The following is a 17,422-nucleotide window of genomic DNA, read 5'->3' as shown; positions in this document are numbered from 1 at the left end:
CTTTAGGAAGTTCACGAGCCACAGCCGTAACTTTTATTTTTTGGACTAGTGAGCACACTAATGTTTAATCGCAACCTCAATCTACTCATCCATGCCAGCATAAAACTGCTTTCTTCACGTATCTTTCATATCATAAATTCAACTCGGGTACTTCTTTCCTTACGGACTTTATTCGTTTGTAACCAAAGCATTCGCATAGCAGTGAACATATCTCAAGAAATGCTCCACCGACAATGGAAACGATTAGAAAGGCAATAAACAAAAAACAAAAATCTTTAAACCACAAACAGTTTATCTCTACTTTGAATTGTCATAGGGTCGCCCCAGGGTCATCAATCTTACACATTTTACTTCAGTAGAGCGGTTTTTGGTCCTACGAAATTTTGGGAAAATATTAAGTTGATGTCTGATTGTTTCGTGGCTATATGTCTTCTTAAAAGTATGTAGCACTATATTATTTTTATACTCTTTAAAGTCTAAATTTTACGTCCAAATGGTGACCCGCTGTTCGCCGGTATGTTCAAAAATGCTCAGTAATATGATTTTATATAAGTTAGATATGCAAAGCAAATGGTATAGTCCTTCCATACATCTCACTATTGATGCCAATGCGTTGTCCAATGTCCATGGACTGATCTAGATTGATATTGCATTCTTTAAATGTTACGTGAAAACGATTGCATTACAGTAATTGTGATTTATCACGCATCACAAATCGTCATAAGTTAAAATCCTAAAAGCACCTTGCAGTAAAATGTGATGTGCATCTAAATGTTGTACAAAAACTGAGAAAAGTACATCACCAACTAAGACGACGACAACGACGACGAAAATAACAAAAACAACAACAACAACAATGACAACAACAATAACATTAGTTATAATAATAATAATAATGATAATGATAAAAATAATGTGTAATCATTATCCTAGAATACTTATATGTCATATTTTCACGATTATTTCAGCATTGCTGTATTTTTGTTCGAAACAAACATAAACGATGTTCATTTACATGTCCCATATGTCCATAGCAACCATTTAGGAGTGAAATTATCATTTTCGTTTGCAAGTGACAGTAAAATAAATTTGAATGCTGCAACTATTTTATGATATAGATTTGATGTGAAATAATACACACACGGGAGATTTGGCTTACAGCAAAACACGGAGTCAGCATTGACTCTCTCTTGTGCCGCACAATAAATTGAAGGCAGCAACATACGTTTCCTTTACAAACAAAGCACACAGACAATGTAGCAAATAATTTTATAATAATAATAATAATAATAATAATAATACAATTAATGTTCAAAAATTTTACGAAGGCCACAACTATCGTTAAATTAATATACCAACACAAATCATAATACATTTGAGGTTATATTTGTAATTGGATTAATTTAATGCATGATATGTTTCCAGACGAAGCATACCACCTAAATATACGATTTTCAAACTGTTTTCTATTTATTTACGTTCATCAACTTCTCCTGCTTCAGTCCTGTCTCTCTTATGTTAGATTGACATGCTTTAGACATTAATGTATCAATTAATGCATTGAACAAAGAATCATCCTGTTTCAAAAACTCCTCTAGTTGTTTACAATATTCCATTTTATCTCTGTCTTGAGTTGCTTTCATGATTTCTTCGCTGTTTGCGAAATCCTTTGCGTACTTTTCTTTCTCACTAATATTTCTTCCCTCCTTAACTGGTGACTGAGTTGTATTACTAAGTACCCCTTCGGAATACATTTGAAGCTTTCAGCCTTTTGCTGACCTTTGGCCTCATCTGCCGATCTTTGTTCTTTCTCTTTACTCCAGTTACGCTGTCCACCCGTTACGTCACTTTCGGATTGTCCAGACTCTCTACATCCTTCAACGTCTTTTCTTTCGTCTTTACGTTGTATTTCTATCTTACTAGTCGGCGCATCAGATTCATCAACCTTATTGAAGTGACGTAATATACCATCTGTCATCAAGAAAGCGCCATCGATGTTTTTCTATGTCAATAAAAACGAGTATTCTCCTTAACAACAACGTTCCTCAAAATACAACAATTTGTCGAGAATTATAATTGTGTAAACCGTAAATCATTTACATAATTAAAAGGGGCAGTTGGAATCAGAATAGTTTTCGAAAGAATGCATAATTGATGAAAGAGTGACAAGAGTGTATCACAATGTGAACTAAACGAAGTATGTCCTTTAAAGCAAGAAAAACACATGATCGTATTCTGGGTAATTTTATGAGGCAGGTTGAGAGTCATAAAACACGGGAAAGTGTCTCTGAAAAGTGCACTGACATAAGCCTGTGTTGTGAAGGGGAAGAGGGGAAGATAAGACGGTGAACCACCATTAAATTTTGATAAATCAATTATACTCACCACGTTTGCAATAATACCGACATGTTTCAGGTCTAGAGAGCCGTGAATAGACTCTATGTCATGAACAACCTTAACCGCTGCGGTGACATCATCTTTGAAAATTTCAAGAGTAGAGTGATCCAGCATTTCCCATTCAGTGAATCTGTCAGCCTTTGTCAGAATAACCTGAGATGGAACTTCAATTCTGGACCAAAATATCCTTGAACTCGTCAGAAACATTGTCTGTAGAGTTTTAAACTTTGTACCTTAAAAAGGAAAAAGGAAAATAGTGGCAATATGAAGACGAGTCCTTAAAAATGCACCTCCCTTGTAAATACGTGCGTGCGTATTTTGAACGCACACTTAGAGACAAAACAGCAGAGAGTAAGATTGAGAAATTATTTGTAGAAGAAAAGCAGACATCTTCCATAATATACCTTATGGAATGATAAATGTTTGGTTTACATAATATTCAACATTGTTTAGGAGATAAAAATGCGAGCGATTTCAAAAATTCATCGCCATTGTGTCAGACGATGGCGGCTTCCTGTCGCGGATTGACATATATAATGACGTCATTTGTTTACCTGCAGAATCCTAGAACGCGCAAAGCAACATGCGTACTATTACGTGACCAACAGAGAAGTGTAAGAAGAAAAAAAGCGTGATGTCAGTTTTTTTGTAATTTATACTGAACAGGGACGCACTTAGTATACACAGGATTTCACTAGAATTTAGAATTAAAAGCCGATGTCACCGGTGCGGCTCCACTGTCACCATGCGCAACTACGATCACAGCGAGCAGACGTTTTCCTAATCTCGCGCTGACTTTGTGTACGAATGGAACGTTTGCTGATAGCAACGCGTGTAGTGACCAGAATCGAGATAGATGCACACGATTGCTCATATTTGGGCACCGGGCCGGGGCGTGATACGTAAAACAATGCACGGATCTTAGGGCGCTTTATCCAATAGCTTTACACAGGCGCGTGAATGTAGGTATATGATAACATACAGCAATCACCTTGTAGCACCATACACTGATAAACAGTATTAAGCATATTTTGATCTTTATATTCTTGTCTAAACATCGACATACTTCATTATACAAAACACCTCTGTTACGTAGTGTCATGTGATTATTATTCATGAGCTGTCATTACTATTTATGAGGACATGTATATCTGTTTTCGCCCACGTGTACTCAAGTCAGTCTCCAGCTTAGCATTACTATATGTACGTAGCCTAATACTTAGTGCAATAATTAGGAATTATTACACGAAGTTTGGGCGATACTGCGTCGTATTCGAGTGATGTGTCCGTATTTTGACGAGTTGCGAAGCAACGAGTCAAAATGCGGACACATAACGAGCAGCTCTGCGACATCTAAGCTAATGAATGCACAATGGATATAATAGCCGTACCAGTCAGTTTATGCCCAAGAATTATACATGTCCTCAGTCGTCAAATATGCCGAATTTACCACCTTAGAAAGGAATTTGTGAGCGGATTAGGGAAAACGTGAAGTGAGTACAATGTAGCGTCGTAACTCGTTCGTGATTATGGTTATGTTGCTGTACGAATAAAATATTTCAAAGGTATTTACATCGTCTGCTCGTATATTTTCGTTACTGGCTTGCCTAAATAGAACTAAATTTCTTTCACAACAACCTAAACGAAAGTTTTACTTTCCCTAGTATCTTACATTGTCTCCGAAACCCGCACCACCGGACAAGTATCATGACCTGTGAATCTCACTGACAGGTACAAATCGGAAATATAATATGTGCACCTTGTCTGTCTCGAGTATTTTCAGTGCGGTTGGATTTTTGAGGCTCATTTATGGCTAACTTTCCATATAGCGGTTCTGTCAACCGAGATCGTAATCTTCGGCAGCACAGACCAGACGACATGAAAACACCACCGTATGGGACTGGCCGTGAACGATGACAGGTGTCGGGTCGGCAAAACATACACATTTTCAATGCGTTTGTTTGTATGGTTTTGGTACTATATGCAATGCCCATGAACTGACTGCAAACAACAACATTTAGACCATAATCACATTCACAATGACGTTTGCGTGTGTCACAAGTCTAATTCGCTTAGCAGTTTTACGTGTATGTGAACATTCCACCGAAGGTTACGCGTACGCGTAGCTGTAAGTAGTTTGGTTACAGTGAAAATATAATTCGTATTTTCACTAGTTAAAATGCGGGTTCATATTAGTACCGTCTAAACAATAGGACAATGGCAATACAGGCATAGCATGTATGGTAAAGTAGCATTTTAGATTAGACAGTACTCGCTGTTTTCCAGTCATCTTTACATCCCTTCATCATTGGAATACCAGCCTTGCCGGCCCCGACACGCTACCACATAACCGTCAATACCAACATAACCTCGGTTATATCACAACCTCACATTTACAATACGTATGGATGATATCAGCAGAAAAAATGATACAGGTCACTTTCATAATTCAATAATTTACGATCTGGCAAAAACTTTTAACATTCGGTGTTTCAGTCAATTCTACACTCTCCATGTTCACATCATGTTTCGAGCTATTTGATATATCTCAACACAAAAGTATAGCAAGAAATATAAGGTTTGCTGGAGGAATGATTTTACGATTTCATCTCTACAACGTTGTTTTGTGAGTTGCGAGACTCACTCGTCAGGAGACTAAACTGGTGGGAATATACATGAACATAGGGTACACATCGCTGATTACAAAGATGGTGAAATGTTGGTTGAGATTGACAATTATTGCATAACAATATATATATATATATATATATATATATATATATATATATATATATATATATATGTCTTCTAAATGATGGTGGAGAGTTTTGTAGATCATACGAGCAAATATATCCTGCAGAGCTAACGTTGAAGTGTGAGAATAATGGACAACATGCTACACTTCTCGAATTTGACATATCTATAGTGGATGGAATATTCGTCTATAAACTCTTTGACAAGCGCGATGATTTCAAGTTTTCTATAGTGCGAATGCCAGATCGCGAAAGTAACATCCCTTCTTTTTTTATGGCACTGTATTGTCAGAATATCTTCACATTGCTTTCGCAACACTTCTAATAGAAGATTTTCTTCCGAGAGTTGCCAGCCTGTACAACAGGATGTTGTCTCAAGGAGGACAACAACCTAAAATTATCAGACAGTTTCATAAAGCTATGTCAAGACATCCTCAACTTTTTGAAAAATTCAATGTAACACCGAAAGACATTATATATAACATAAGACTCAGAATAACTTAAGGTGTGGTGGTACCTGATCAGTACTGCTTGGGTAGCCAAGGCAGTTGACTGTATTGTTTTCAAATCCCCGAAACAGTCGCCTTGGTAAATAACTGATGAACACCTATGATGATGTTATTATTTTTTGTTTGCTGTATATTAATTGTTATTAACTAATCCTGTTGATGTCATAGAGAACCCATAATGATCTATTGCTTGCACTTGCATGACGTTACTTTACATCATTGCTGTATTTATTTCCATCCGAGAGAATTTAAACCGTTTAAGTACTTTTGACTATATATATATATATATATATATATATATATATATGTGTGTGTGTGTGTGTGTGTGTGTGTGTGTGTGTGTGTGTTTAACATTGTTAAATATGTTTAAAAGTATAAAGAATCACTCACCTACTTTTTCCTCATGCATTCTGAATCTATCAAACGCTGGAAGCTGGAAAGCACTTGCTGAATATAACCAAGGATTTATTGCAGATGTGAAAGGTAACACAATAACAATAATCCAAGCGTTCACCTCATTTTCGATCTCAATCCCAGCTACACCAACAAAACTTATGACGAAAATTGGAATCCATGACAACATATTTGTTGTCAATATTAATGTAACCTTGAAGAATAGTTTGTAACTTCCGCGCTGTTTCCTGCTTTTTATACCGACCTTCATTTCGCCTCGTGATGAAATTAATATCAAAGAGTAGCAAAACGTCATCAAAACCATGTATATAGAATTCAAAATACAAAATAGAAACAGAGAGAACTCCCAGCCTGGTTGTCTATCGTGACGAACATTAAGAGGGAGACAAAGACTGTTTTGACCATAGAAAGACTTTCCAAAATAACTCAATTCAAATGCAGGTAGTATAGCAAAGATTAGATTGTATGACACTCCAATCAATAGAATTATTGTCATTTGTTTCACTTTGAATCGAACGAGTTTCAATGGAAACGCAATAACTATACTGCGAGTAACGGACATCACAGCCATTATAAACATTGATGTTTGTTTGGAAATGGTGACAAACACCCCGATCAATGTACACAGCCTACTGTCTCGCCACAGGATATCGTGGCCGATGTAATTATTACCATAATATGCATCTGCACTCGCAACGACAAGCAAATAGATTGAAACGAGAAAGTCTGTGACAGCCAACATTAAGATGAGAAAATGGTCAGAATTCATTGTAGCCCTGTTTTCATGCTTCAGTCTACTGATAATAACTCCCAGGTTGAAACCAAAAGCGATCATCCCAACAAACCAAGCAAAAACTCTCAATGGTACACTTTGCAAGAGATCTTTACATGATGAAAACACATTTTCCTCAGGCAGACATTCTTGAAGCGTTCTATCACCAGAACGAGCGAGACAACATAGTGTGTACTGGTCACTGTATCTATATATTTCATGGTAAAAATATAAAAAAAAATCAGGAAGTTAAGTACTCGACATAAAGGATCATGATAGCATTAAAAATGTGTCAAAGCAGAAAAGACTCTTCGTGTTAATTCTAAATTGATAGCTGGACTGCGAAAAAGTCCAATCACTGTTAAAGTTCGAGTTATAAAAATTGTACACATTTAATTAAAAAACGCACACAGGAAATCTGATATTTTAATAAAGGTAAACAAAATCTACAGTTTTCGACATGTAGATATCTATCGATAATGTCAGGAACGTCTTTACAAAACTGACAAAGTCTTTAACATTTTCCAACTAACTAGTCCTTAGTTGTGTAATTTACCATATTTTCTTCGTTTTCTGCACTGGCACAATGTCTGTGTTATGTTTACGTGTCGACCTTTAGTACTTAGATATGTTTATATGCAGTGACAAAGTTTCGAACAAAGAACAGGTATTGTGAATTAATGCAACTGCTTTGAGTGCCTGAAAGGGTTATGGAAAGTACTATTAATACTTACAATATCTGGAGATTTACCAGCAGTCTGAAAACGGTCTTTGTGAAGTACTTGAATCGGTTATTCCGAACGTCCCTGTCGAATGAAAGTGAAACATGCGTAATGCCATGTTACATCAAATCCACATGTTTTTTCGTAACTTTCAGTAATTGAAATGGATAATGATCAATTACACATGTATAGCTACTGTTAAAAATTGTTTTACTTACAAAATCTTTAGCCGAGTAAGACCAATGAACATATTATCGGTTATCATTTCGAGGCGATTGTCAGACAAATACCTGGAATGAGAAATCTACTTAACTTTCTAAAATCACATATGGGAATATTTGTTTTTTACGTGGAAAGGGTGCCGGTGGAACGTCAGCTACAAATGAAATGTAAAAAGCGACCCCCTCTAAATTGACGTTTTTAAAATTTGACACCCTCCCAATTCATCAATAGATATTTCAGTAACAACACTGATGCCAAACATAAATACACTTATGCGGAAGCTATTAAGATGCTTCATTTCCTCATCGAGAACATATTTATCAAATTTGCTGGCATGGTTTTTAGGCAAACTGTGGGCATTCAAATGGGAACAAACTCTGCATCAATTCTTGCAGATTTGTTCGTTCGCATCAAGGTGAATTCATCAAATCTCTCGATAAATCTGGCCATAGGACAATCGCAAAACGTTTTAATAACGTTAACACATAGAGATATATTGATGACCTCTTAAGTTTGAATAATCCAAACATATCAAATTATCTGAGTTATATTTATCCGGATGAGTTAGAGATCAAAACAAAAAAGAAAGTACCAATTCAGCTCCATACCTTGATCTGTTTATCCAAATAAGACATCATGCTCTGTACACAAATCTTTATGACAAGTGGGATAGTATTAATTTTCAAATTATCAACTTTCCATCTGCTTGAGCGTATGGTGTATATGTTTCACAGCTCCTTAGATACTGTAGAGCTTGCGAGTCATATGATGATTTTCGAGAACGACATGACTCACTGGCTTTTAAGTTTGTGAGACAGGGCTTCTCGAAAAGTAGACTTGCAAGATCTTTTAAGAAATTCTTTGGTAGATATGGGCAAATGGTGTCCAAGTATGACACAACAGTTACGTAAATGATGCCTGACAGTATTCCCAACTTTGACCTTATACGGTAGCTTCACTGAGTTGCCATTGATTTTGACATTTCAGGGCCATGCTTGACGGGTGTAGCATGCTGGCAGAGTACGCTTATCCATTCCGGGTACCTGCTACCATCACTTATAATTGTATTCATGGTTCAACATGGGCCTTCATTATCTTGTATTTTTTTTCTTTTTGATATTGTATGTTAAATGACCTGGTAATTTAATTCCTTGTACGATTTTTTCCTTGTATGATTTGGATTATTGAATTTGTTTTGACGTCATATTGTAAAATGTGATCCCCCATATTTCATTAACCCTTTGTAGATAGGCTGAGGCCCTCGGAAGAAAAAATAGTGACCCTTCAAAATTGTTTGCAAGACAAAAGTGTGACCTTCCCTGATTTTTTTTTAAACAAAACACAGTGACTCTCCCCAGATGTCACAGTCCGTATGAATAGTATCTTAATTGACATATAATTGACCTTTTAACTCTCAAAGAATCCTTTTTGAACTGTACCTAGGGTGAATTCCAAGTTCGCATCTGCTCTTTTAAACATCCTATTCTCACCACGTACGTTTATATCAAAACTTTATAAAGCACAAATGTAACTAGTTTTGTACTGAACAAAATTATTGATAGTTCCTAATATACTACAATGTATAGTGAATCAACATTTCGGTGAAATTCGAAAACCAAATTTATTGCACACAATTGAACTCGTAACCATCCTAGTCTAACCAAGTACATTGATATCAATAATTCAGCGTCTCTAAATACACAGATTTAGCTAGTTTTGTATTGAAAAAATTAATCATAGTTTCCCCAAAGATTATAATGTATAGTTAATCAAGATTTCGGCGAAATTCCAAAATCAATTGTTTTTTGCAAACTGATGCATTTGTAACCGCGCAAGTCTAATCGAGTACATTAATATCATTTATTAAATGTCCATAAATACGGCTAGTTTTCAATCGGGTTCGAACCCACAACATACGGCATCAGTCGCCTAGCGAAAAGGCAACAGAGAGAACCGCTCGGCTAAATATCCACTCCAAAAAAGGAGTGGTTCAATAGCCGGCAAAGTTGTTACATTTGTTTGACTTAGACCGCTCCACACGTTGTAGAGCTCGTGACGCACTCACGCACGCATGCCCACTATCACACATCGCTCATACAAACTTTATCGAACCGAAGCAATGGATACATCGCTTCATCTGGGCGAACGATAACCTCGGGGACAATTCTGTCCACCAGCAGAGCTACCAACCCAGAGTAGAAAATACGGCTAGTTTTCAATCGGATTCGAACCCACAACATACGGCATCAGTCGCCCAGATACACAGATTTAATCCCCGCGAAAAAACATTTTGTAAAAGCCGCCCCTCGCTTCCCACCGGCACACTCTCCCTGTCAAAACGAATGCCCCCTAAAAGATGGAACAGTAATAAATTTTGCGATAACATCACTATTCACGGACGTTCTTAAAGAGGTTTTTCACTTCAGTGTTCATATACGTATTAGTGCAGCAGGTAAGGATGATATTGGGGTATGGGGTGAGGAATTTTTACTTGAAAATAAATTTTACATAAGCACTATAATTTTACATAAGCACTATAATCACTTTTTCACAGTTGGTTAACTAACATACAGTCTCAATTATTAGATACCTTCCTTACTAAATCTTAAGGTACTTTGTGGCTACAAATCAACACTGTGAGCTAAAGTGCTATTTTTGTGTGTTATTGAGATATATGCGAATTTCGTTGTCATGACTTAAGATGCCTGAAAACCATCCTGTACAGGCAATTCAGTAAACATTTCAAACTTATCTAATGCCAATGTCATAATGATGAAAGTAGGTGTGAAAACTTACAGTTGTAATAGGTTTTTCTGATGACGAAATTTGCCTTCAGCTAGCACAGTGGTGTTCGTCCATGACATATCACTGAAAAGTAGCGTTAGCAATTAAACAGTTAGTGAATATATTGATGACAGTCTAGAAATGAATGCTTAAGCCACAATTTTTTTCAGAAAAATAAAAAAAACATGTTTAATACTACCGTTGCTACTCTTACAACATTCAATTGTTGTTAGAGTAGCAATATTCTCGAATGTAGGCTTCGTAAGGTATATAGTTTAATACTTACAGTAATCCAATGTAACGAAGCTTGTCAAACGGAATTGTCAAATACGCCCCCTGCAGTCCACTGACATTGCTTTGGTAAAAGAGAAAAGATACTTATCACACTGTCATCACGAAGAGTATAAAGACATTTATTGATGCAACACTTAACAGAGGAAGTGTCATTAACGTGTTTGTAAAGATTGTCTTTGGTCTAAGTTTCCATACACAATGGAATACCTCAAAATTAGAGGGATTGATTTAGTGTCATAAGAGAGTGTAATGCACAAGATGGCGAAAAATGCAAAAATTTTAATCTAGCCAGTTTCATCATACATATGGTAACGCAATTCATCTTGAGAGCGTAGGTAAATTGTTTCGATCAGTCCAAAAGTGATTTCCTAACAAAATCTGACGATTTGCTTGGCTTTATATTCATCACATTAATTTTGATTAAACCGAAGCCTCTATTGTGTGTAACCACTTCATTTTAGTGATGTACGTCTAAATTCAAAACTTCATTGAATGTCGAATTAAATATTCCAAAACGAATATCAATGCTTATGTGTGTTGTTGTCGAATATATTATTTTTGGATTTCATTCCATCATGCCAATGTCATTTTGTCCTTTGCCATCAATAAGGCTCTTCCGCTCAATGAAATTTGCCAAATTTATTCCGCCACTCAACTTTCAAGAACACAAGAACGTCTTTTGATTACACTACTTAAGGCAACCCTGACTAGATAATTGGCATACTGCAATGAATATGACACGAATGACATATAATTAACTCCAATACTTGAGTAAATGATCTATCATTCGTCAAAACAATCGTATACAGCAATCCAATGACTGAACAATCTCTCATTATTCAAGGAAACCCTATACTTGTATGATTCGGTAATGATCTGTCGTTACTCACAGAGAACGAGTACTTCTATGCAATGACTTCAAGTGTTCCGATGATGAACTGTTGCAGGAAACATCGTAATGCTTGCAGACACAACCATTTGGACATGAAATATCTGTAAAAATAAAATGTAATTGTTTTACTCTTTATTGTATCTGGAATTTGCGAAACATTGGGTACACCTTACCGCAAAGGTCACACGGTGCAATGCAGACAAACATATGGAAAGTCAATCGCAAATTTGAAGATTACATGTACAGGTGAATGGTTATTTTTAAGTCGATCTCGTTTCAATGCTGTTGCTTACTTGCTTTTTTGTATCCACTGCTTCTTATTCAAATTTATATAGTTTTTAAAATTACTTTAGAGAAACCTATCACAAAGAAAACTTCTATGAATTTACTCTATGACGGTTTGCAGACCTGACAGTCTCATGTGCCTTGCTCCGATTAATATTTAAGATTGAAGAGTAAATTGTGATTCATTAAAAGCGAATCCAAATATGATTTTAATGCTGTCTTCGTAGATTTTAATGTGAAATATATTAAGGGAAAACATATAAAACTACAAAATTATAGTCAGCAATAGTCTTTGTAAATGATCCATTAAAATTCCATCAATTGTACATAAACGGTTGAGTTTTAAGTCAAAGTTGGCACTATAAAAAGTTGAAGAGCAGCGCCAAAAACCTGAATTATTCTAGGCACATTAAAAATGTTGAATAAATTGCTTAACCCTTTGACACAGATCAAACGATAGACGCTCGACGGTTGTTATCAAAAGAACATCAGCAAGTGTACATACCGCAATGCATTTCATCGTCATGAAATGGGCATTGTTTAACGCCATCACAAATATACTTGGGATCAACACAAATCTTGCTGTCAACACATTTGTAAGAACCGGCTGGGCACTGGAAGTGATCTAGAAAACATACTTATTTAACATTTTGAAAATACGAGTTTAATTTCTTTTTTCACCGGCGCTTGCTTACCCCAAAATATCTTCATCGAAGTTGTTCGACACATATATTCATGATTAATACAGTCATTGCCTTGCTTTGTTGATCTATTGCCGTTTACATATTAGAAATACAGTCATGTGACTCTACAGAAAGGGTTGCAGTGTGAAAAAAATTGGAAGCAAGGGGTGAGATAGCATTATAAATAATAATTCTGATCTTTACCAAGGGATTTACAAACACATTGCCAGCGTTTTTGTTTTTTATTTGAGACCCTTTTTGGGATTTTACGACACTGAAATTTGGAAGATGGGGTTTAATTGACGACGCATGAAACAAACGTGCGCTCGTGTATTTGTATGCATCTTATTTTCTGTGGGTTTGTATCTTTTTTCTGTTTGCGTGTGTATGTGCGTATGTATTCCTCCGTGTATGTTTATGAAACATAGCTATAATAGAAATGTTATGTTACAGGACTAACAACATCTCCAAGCCCAATGTATACTAAAAAGAATGCCTCAAACGAGTTGAGTAATTTCTGTTTACCATGTACCGGGTGGAGGGAGGTGTGTGACGAAAATTTCTCAACAAGTGTATGTCATTCAATCTTAGCTCATTCGGTGTAGGATTATTTTTCTCAAGCCTCTTCAATACTTGAGATAATTAGAAATGTCGTATTTTATAGCAGAAAACATGTATGTTATCTATTCGCTAACATCCAATCCATACGAAGCATTTTAATACATATGAAAAGGTTTTTCTAACTGTTCTAACAACATTGAGTAATAATACTTTTGCAATGTGTCAGTAATAACCACATGGCATTGTAGATTGGTCGATTTTCACATAGATTTTGTCACTAGCTGGGCGTGGATTGGTCAATTTTCACATAGATTTTGTCACTGACTGGGCGTGCGCAAACCCCTTAACTTTGAAGTGGTATTACAATTCACAGTCTTTCATCAGGAAATCACAAGCGACAGATTGTTGGGATACATAAACAGAGTAGTAGCTGCTAGTCTTCAAAGTTAAGCCCTATTTATATCTCAATTGTAGGAGTTAAATTGCGTCAAAGAAACAGCGAGTGGACCCTTCTTTCCCTTGTAATATTTTTGAAATCTTGGTTTTTGTTATACAATAGATATAAGGCGTGTTTTAATCATGCGATTTATATGAATTAAGTATAACAAATAGAATCAAAAGGTCGATACAGCTTTATTCTACAATTAAAACATCACAATATAATTCATAACTAACACGTAACAAACCCATCTATACATTTCGTGAAGAACTTGTTCTCATATTCATTAATTGTTGACTATACAAAAATAAAGTGATAAAACGCAACCGTTCTATTGAATCAAAAGGTGCCCATGAGTCGGTTTTATAGTAAGCCACTGACTATTTGTCAAATAATGCGAGCGGCTTAGGCGTGTAGACAGCAAAGAAGCAATGAGCACTAGTCACACTAAAATATATTCCGCACAAGCTACAAAACAGAGTGTAAGAAAAAATGATCTTAAACTGGTGTTCTCATACTCCCGGTGTTCTTTTAACAAGAATATGCATTATTCCTTCTCCTCAGAGGTTTTATTAATTAAACGTGTTCCCTAATTGCGTACATCTCACTGGAGCACGACATCTTCAAAAAAGGGGTCGGTGACCCATGTTCCGTACTGAAAATATTCTATGGTCTTTCAGAATGAAAGTAATGTGCAGACGTGCAGTCGTCAGGATAAAAGTGACTGAACACCTACAGATGATGTATCATTTGTAACTAGTGCCGATATGTATGACTAGGAGGATATGTTGATTTTGTTTAATAACTGTAGGGCGTCATTATAAAGAACACTTACCACAGTGTACTTCGTCATCTCCTTGAGGGCAGTCTTCAATATCATTACATATACTGTGTAACGGTATACAGTAATCGTCAGGACACTTCAGTGTATAGGGAGGGCAAGAAAAATTTCCTAAAAGAACCATTATCAGAAAGAAAACAGGAATTATTTCCTAGGACAACAATAAATGTATTTATATTGGTGACATGAATCCGTATGATGTTCGTCTTTCTTGATGTATACAAAATAATATGGTGATTCACGTGGCGTTGAAAAATATGATTGATATATCATGACTTTTGTCATGGGTGTCGCACAAAAAAAGCTATCTAAATATTTGCCAATTATAGCGATTCATCATCAGTTGAATTTTATCCTAAAGTAAAGTTAAAATTAATCTTTTAATAAATTGGTATATCAATGTTGGAAGAAAGCATTTTATGTTTCAATACTTGGTGTCAGTTATTAACATGCGGTAACAGCTCAATATCGCTTATCTTCCCTTATTTCATTTGATAATGTCCAATATGAAACTAACCGCATCCAATCAGATGAGTTGCATCTTGACATCCAATCATGTGACCATGCTGATCTCGATCATTCAAACATTCTGAACTACGATCAATGCAGGCATCAACATCACAATGGAATTGGTCAGTCTTACACTGGTTCGCTTCATCTGAATTTTAAAAAGGCGAAAACAGGTAATAAGTTAAATTCGTCAAGTGATGTAAATAAATGCCTATAACAATTAAAATCTTCTTGTTGGACTTACTTGTTTGAACCCATAAAAGATCTTTTGCTTCGGGTTATGTGCATGAATTATTACATTGAGATCCTACTGAACGTTTTGTAAATTTCGATAAACACTGGCGATTACAGCAGGACATCCTTGTCTGAAGTTAATATGAAGGCAGCATATGTCAATATTTGCGATAAGCGTAGATAGCAACCATGCAACCAAAGAATAAAAGAATAAACGTGGATATAATTTACAATGCCCTTAGTGGTGCGAATATTCTGGTTATAGCTTTTTGGGAATAACGCCATTGGCGGCGAAACAATAAAAAGTTACACACCACAATTGATTTCGTCCGGTGCAGTTTCTCTCTCGCAGTAAACACACTCAGTTAAACCATTGCAACGTAACTTGTCCGCAAGACACGTGCCATCTAAACACTCAATGGCATTACACATGCCTGAAGAACAAAATGCATTCAATCGATATTTGTCCATCGTGCGTTCTAATGTGATGGTGGGATAATTGTATATCATCTATTTTCCATTGAACTGGGAATATTGTTCATATTTACATGTTTAGATCGTTTGGAAACAATAAATATCTGGAAATTTCCCGATCTTGTAATGTTTTAACGTCAGTGCATATAATACTGAACCGGTTTCCATGCCATATGAGGTAAATGTTGATGTTGATGAATTCTTTCCCATACATCTTCATATCAGATATTGACAACTGTTCAAAACTGTTGGATTCCTTTTAAAGAATGGGCGAGCAGCTTTAACATGTGTGAACAGCATCAGGGATAAAAAATACTTCGTCATACCACATAAGAAAAATTGATGAAAATATAAGAGAACATAAATAACATTAATTTTCAAGGAAGAAAAATACAAGATAACACTTGTGGTCGCTATATAATATATTAGCAGTTCTTACCTATTTGTTCGCATTTTGATTCATCACTATCGTCTGAACAATCGTTGATTCTGTTACAAAGGTCTTTTATATCAACGAGTTGTCCATTGTCACACTGAAATGTATTGTTCTGAACAATTACTGTAGAGTGATCTGAAATACGAACGACTGATATCACACATTCAAGGGAAACATTGTGATCTGTGTACCTGTCATAAACATTAGGTCACGTGTTTACATTATGCGAGTCGCAGTTGCACAGGTGTGTATGTGTGTGTGTATGTGTGTGTGTGTGAGTGTGACTTTGCATCTGCCTGCTTGCTGACGCAATCTCGCAAGGGCAATTGAACGATCAAAAGCAAATCTTATTCACGGATTTGGGAAGAATCTGTTATTTTTTGCACGCAAATTAGCATACTTACTAATGAAATATTTTCGGAATGACTTCAAATTTAAGAGTCGTGTTAGAGAAAATAATCGCAGAATCAATGACAATTGTCAAGACCAGAGCAGTTTCATGTTAATCATATTGCTACTTTGCTTGTTCAAACTTACTTTACCATAATTGATACATAATCGAAAAGACTATACCGAAGTTGATGAAAGATGCCACATACATCAATTATACTAGGAACTGACACTGAACATTACGTAGTATCATTTCTCCTAATCTGTAATGTGCACATTCAATCCTATTTTAAATAAAGCTATATTACCATGGTGCCTGCAGTACATTTCAGTAAACTAAGCGCAGGCATTGTCAAAAGACGAAACTTTGCATATTTTTTTGCGAAATTACATATATTTCAGAAATGATGGCTTATATTCAAGCCATTATTTCCCAAAGAACAGTTCTGTTTCGTTACTGCTCCCATCCTAAATTGCGTTGATTACGGCTATCTCTAAAATAGTGGCATTTACAGACTCATATTTGCTCTTATCGTCTTGTTAATTAACAAACCAATTACTAACTAACTTACTGACTGACTGACTGACTGACTGACTGACTGACTGACTGACTGACTGACTGACTGACTGACTGGCTGACTGACTGACTGACTGACTGACTGACAGACTGACTGACTGACTGACTGACTGACTGACTGACTGACTGACTGACTGACTGACTGACTGACTGACTGACTGACTGACTGACTGACTGACTGACTGACTGACTGACTGACTGACTGACTGACTGACTGACTGACTGACTGACTG

At 36.0% G+C, this 17,422-nt stretch overlaps 1 protein-coding gene across 2 annotated transcripts; it reads right to left on the bottom strand.

The window, feature by feature from the left end:
• Window positions 1–168: 168 nt before the first annotated feature.
• On the bottom strand, window positions 169–17,307 carry LOC139123715 (G-protein coupled receptor GRL101-like). 2 transcript variants are annotated; one of them, XM_070689871.1, is made up of 12 exons: window positions 16,226–17,307; window positions 15,086–15,226; window positions 14,563–14,679; window positions 12,550–12,669; window positions 11,758–11,860; window positions 10,860–10,928; window positions 10,586–10,657; window positions 7,786–7,857; window positions 7,580–7,651; window positions 6,050–7,053; window positions 2,386–2,630; window positions 169–2,002 (listed from the first exon to the last, which is right to left on the bottom strand). In XM_070689871.1, exons 2-12 carry the CDS (start codon window positions 15,123–15,125, stop codon window positions 1,640–1,642), a joined length of 2,277 nt encoding a protein of 758 aa, XP_070545972.1. In that variant the 5' UTR covers window positions 15,126–15,226; window positions 16,226–17,307; the 3' UTR covers window positions 169–1,639. The 2 variants fall into 2 exon arrangements, with proteins under 2 accessions (XP_070545972.1, XP_070545973.1); XM_070689872.1 differs by lacking the exon at window positions 7,786–7,857.
• Window positions 17,308–17,422: the final 115 nt, after the last annotated feature.

This window comes from Ptychodera flava, assembly GCF_041260155.1.
Source record: "Ptychodera flava strain L36383 chromosome 23 unlocalized genomic scaffold, AS_Pfla_20210202 Scaffold_23__1_contigs__length_28996876_pilon, whole genome shotgun sequence".
NCBI classification, from domain to species: Eukaryota; Metazoa; Hemichordata; class Enteropneusta; family Ptychoderidae; genus Ptychodera; species Ptychodera flava.
The sequence above is the reverse complement of the archived record's forward strand: the minus strand, read 5'-3'. Positions and strand labels throughout refer to the sequence as shown.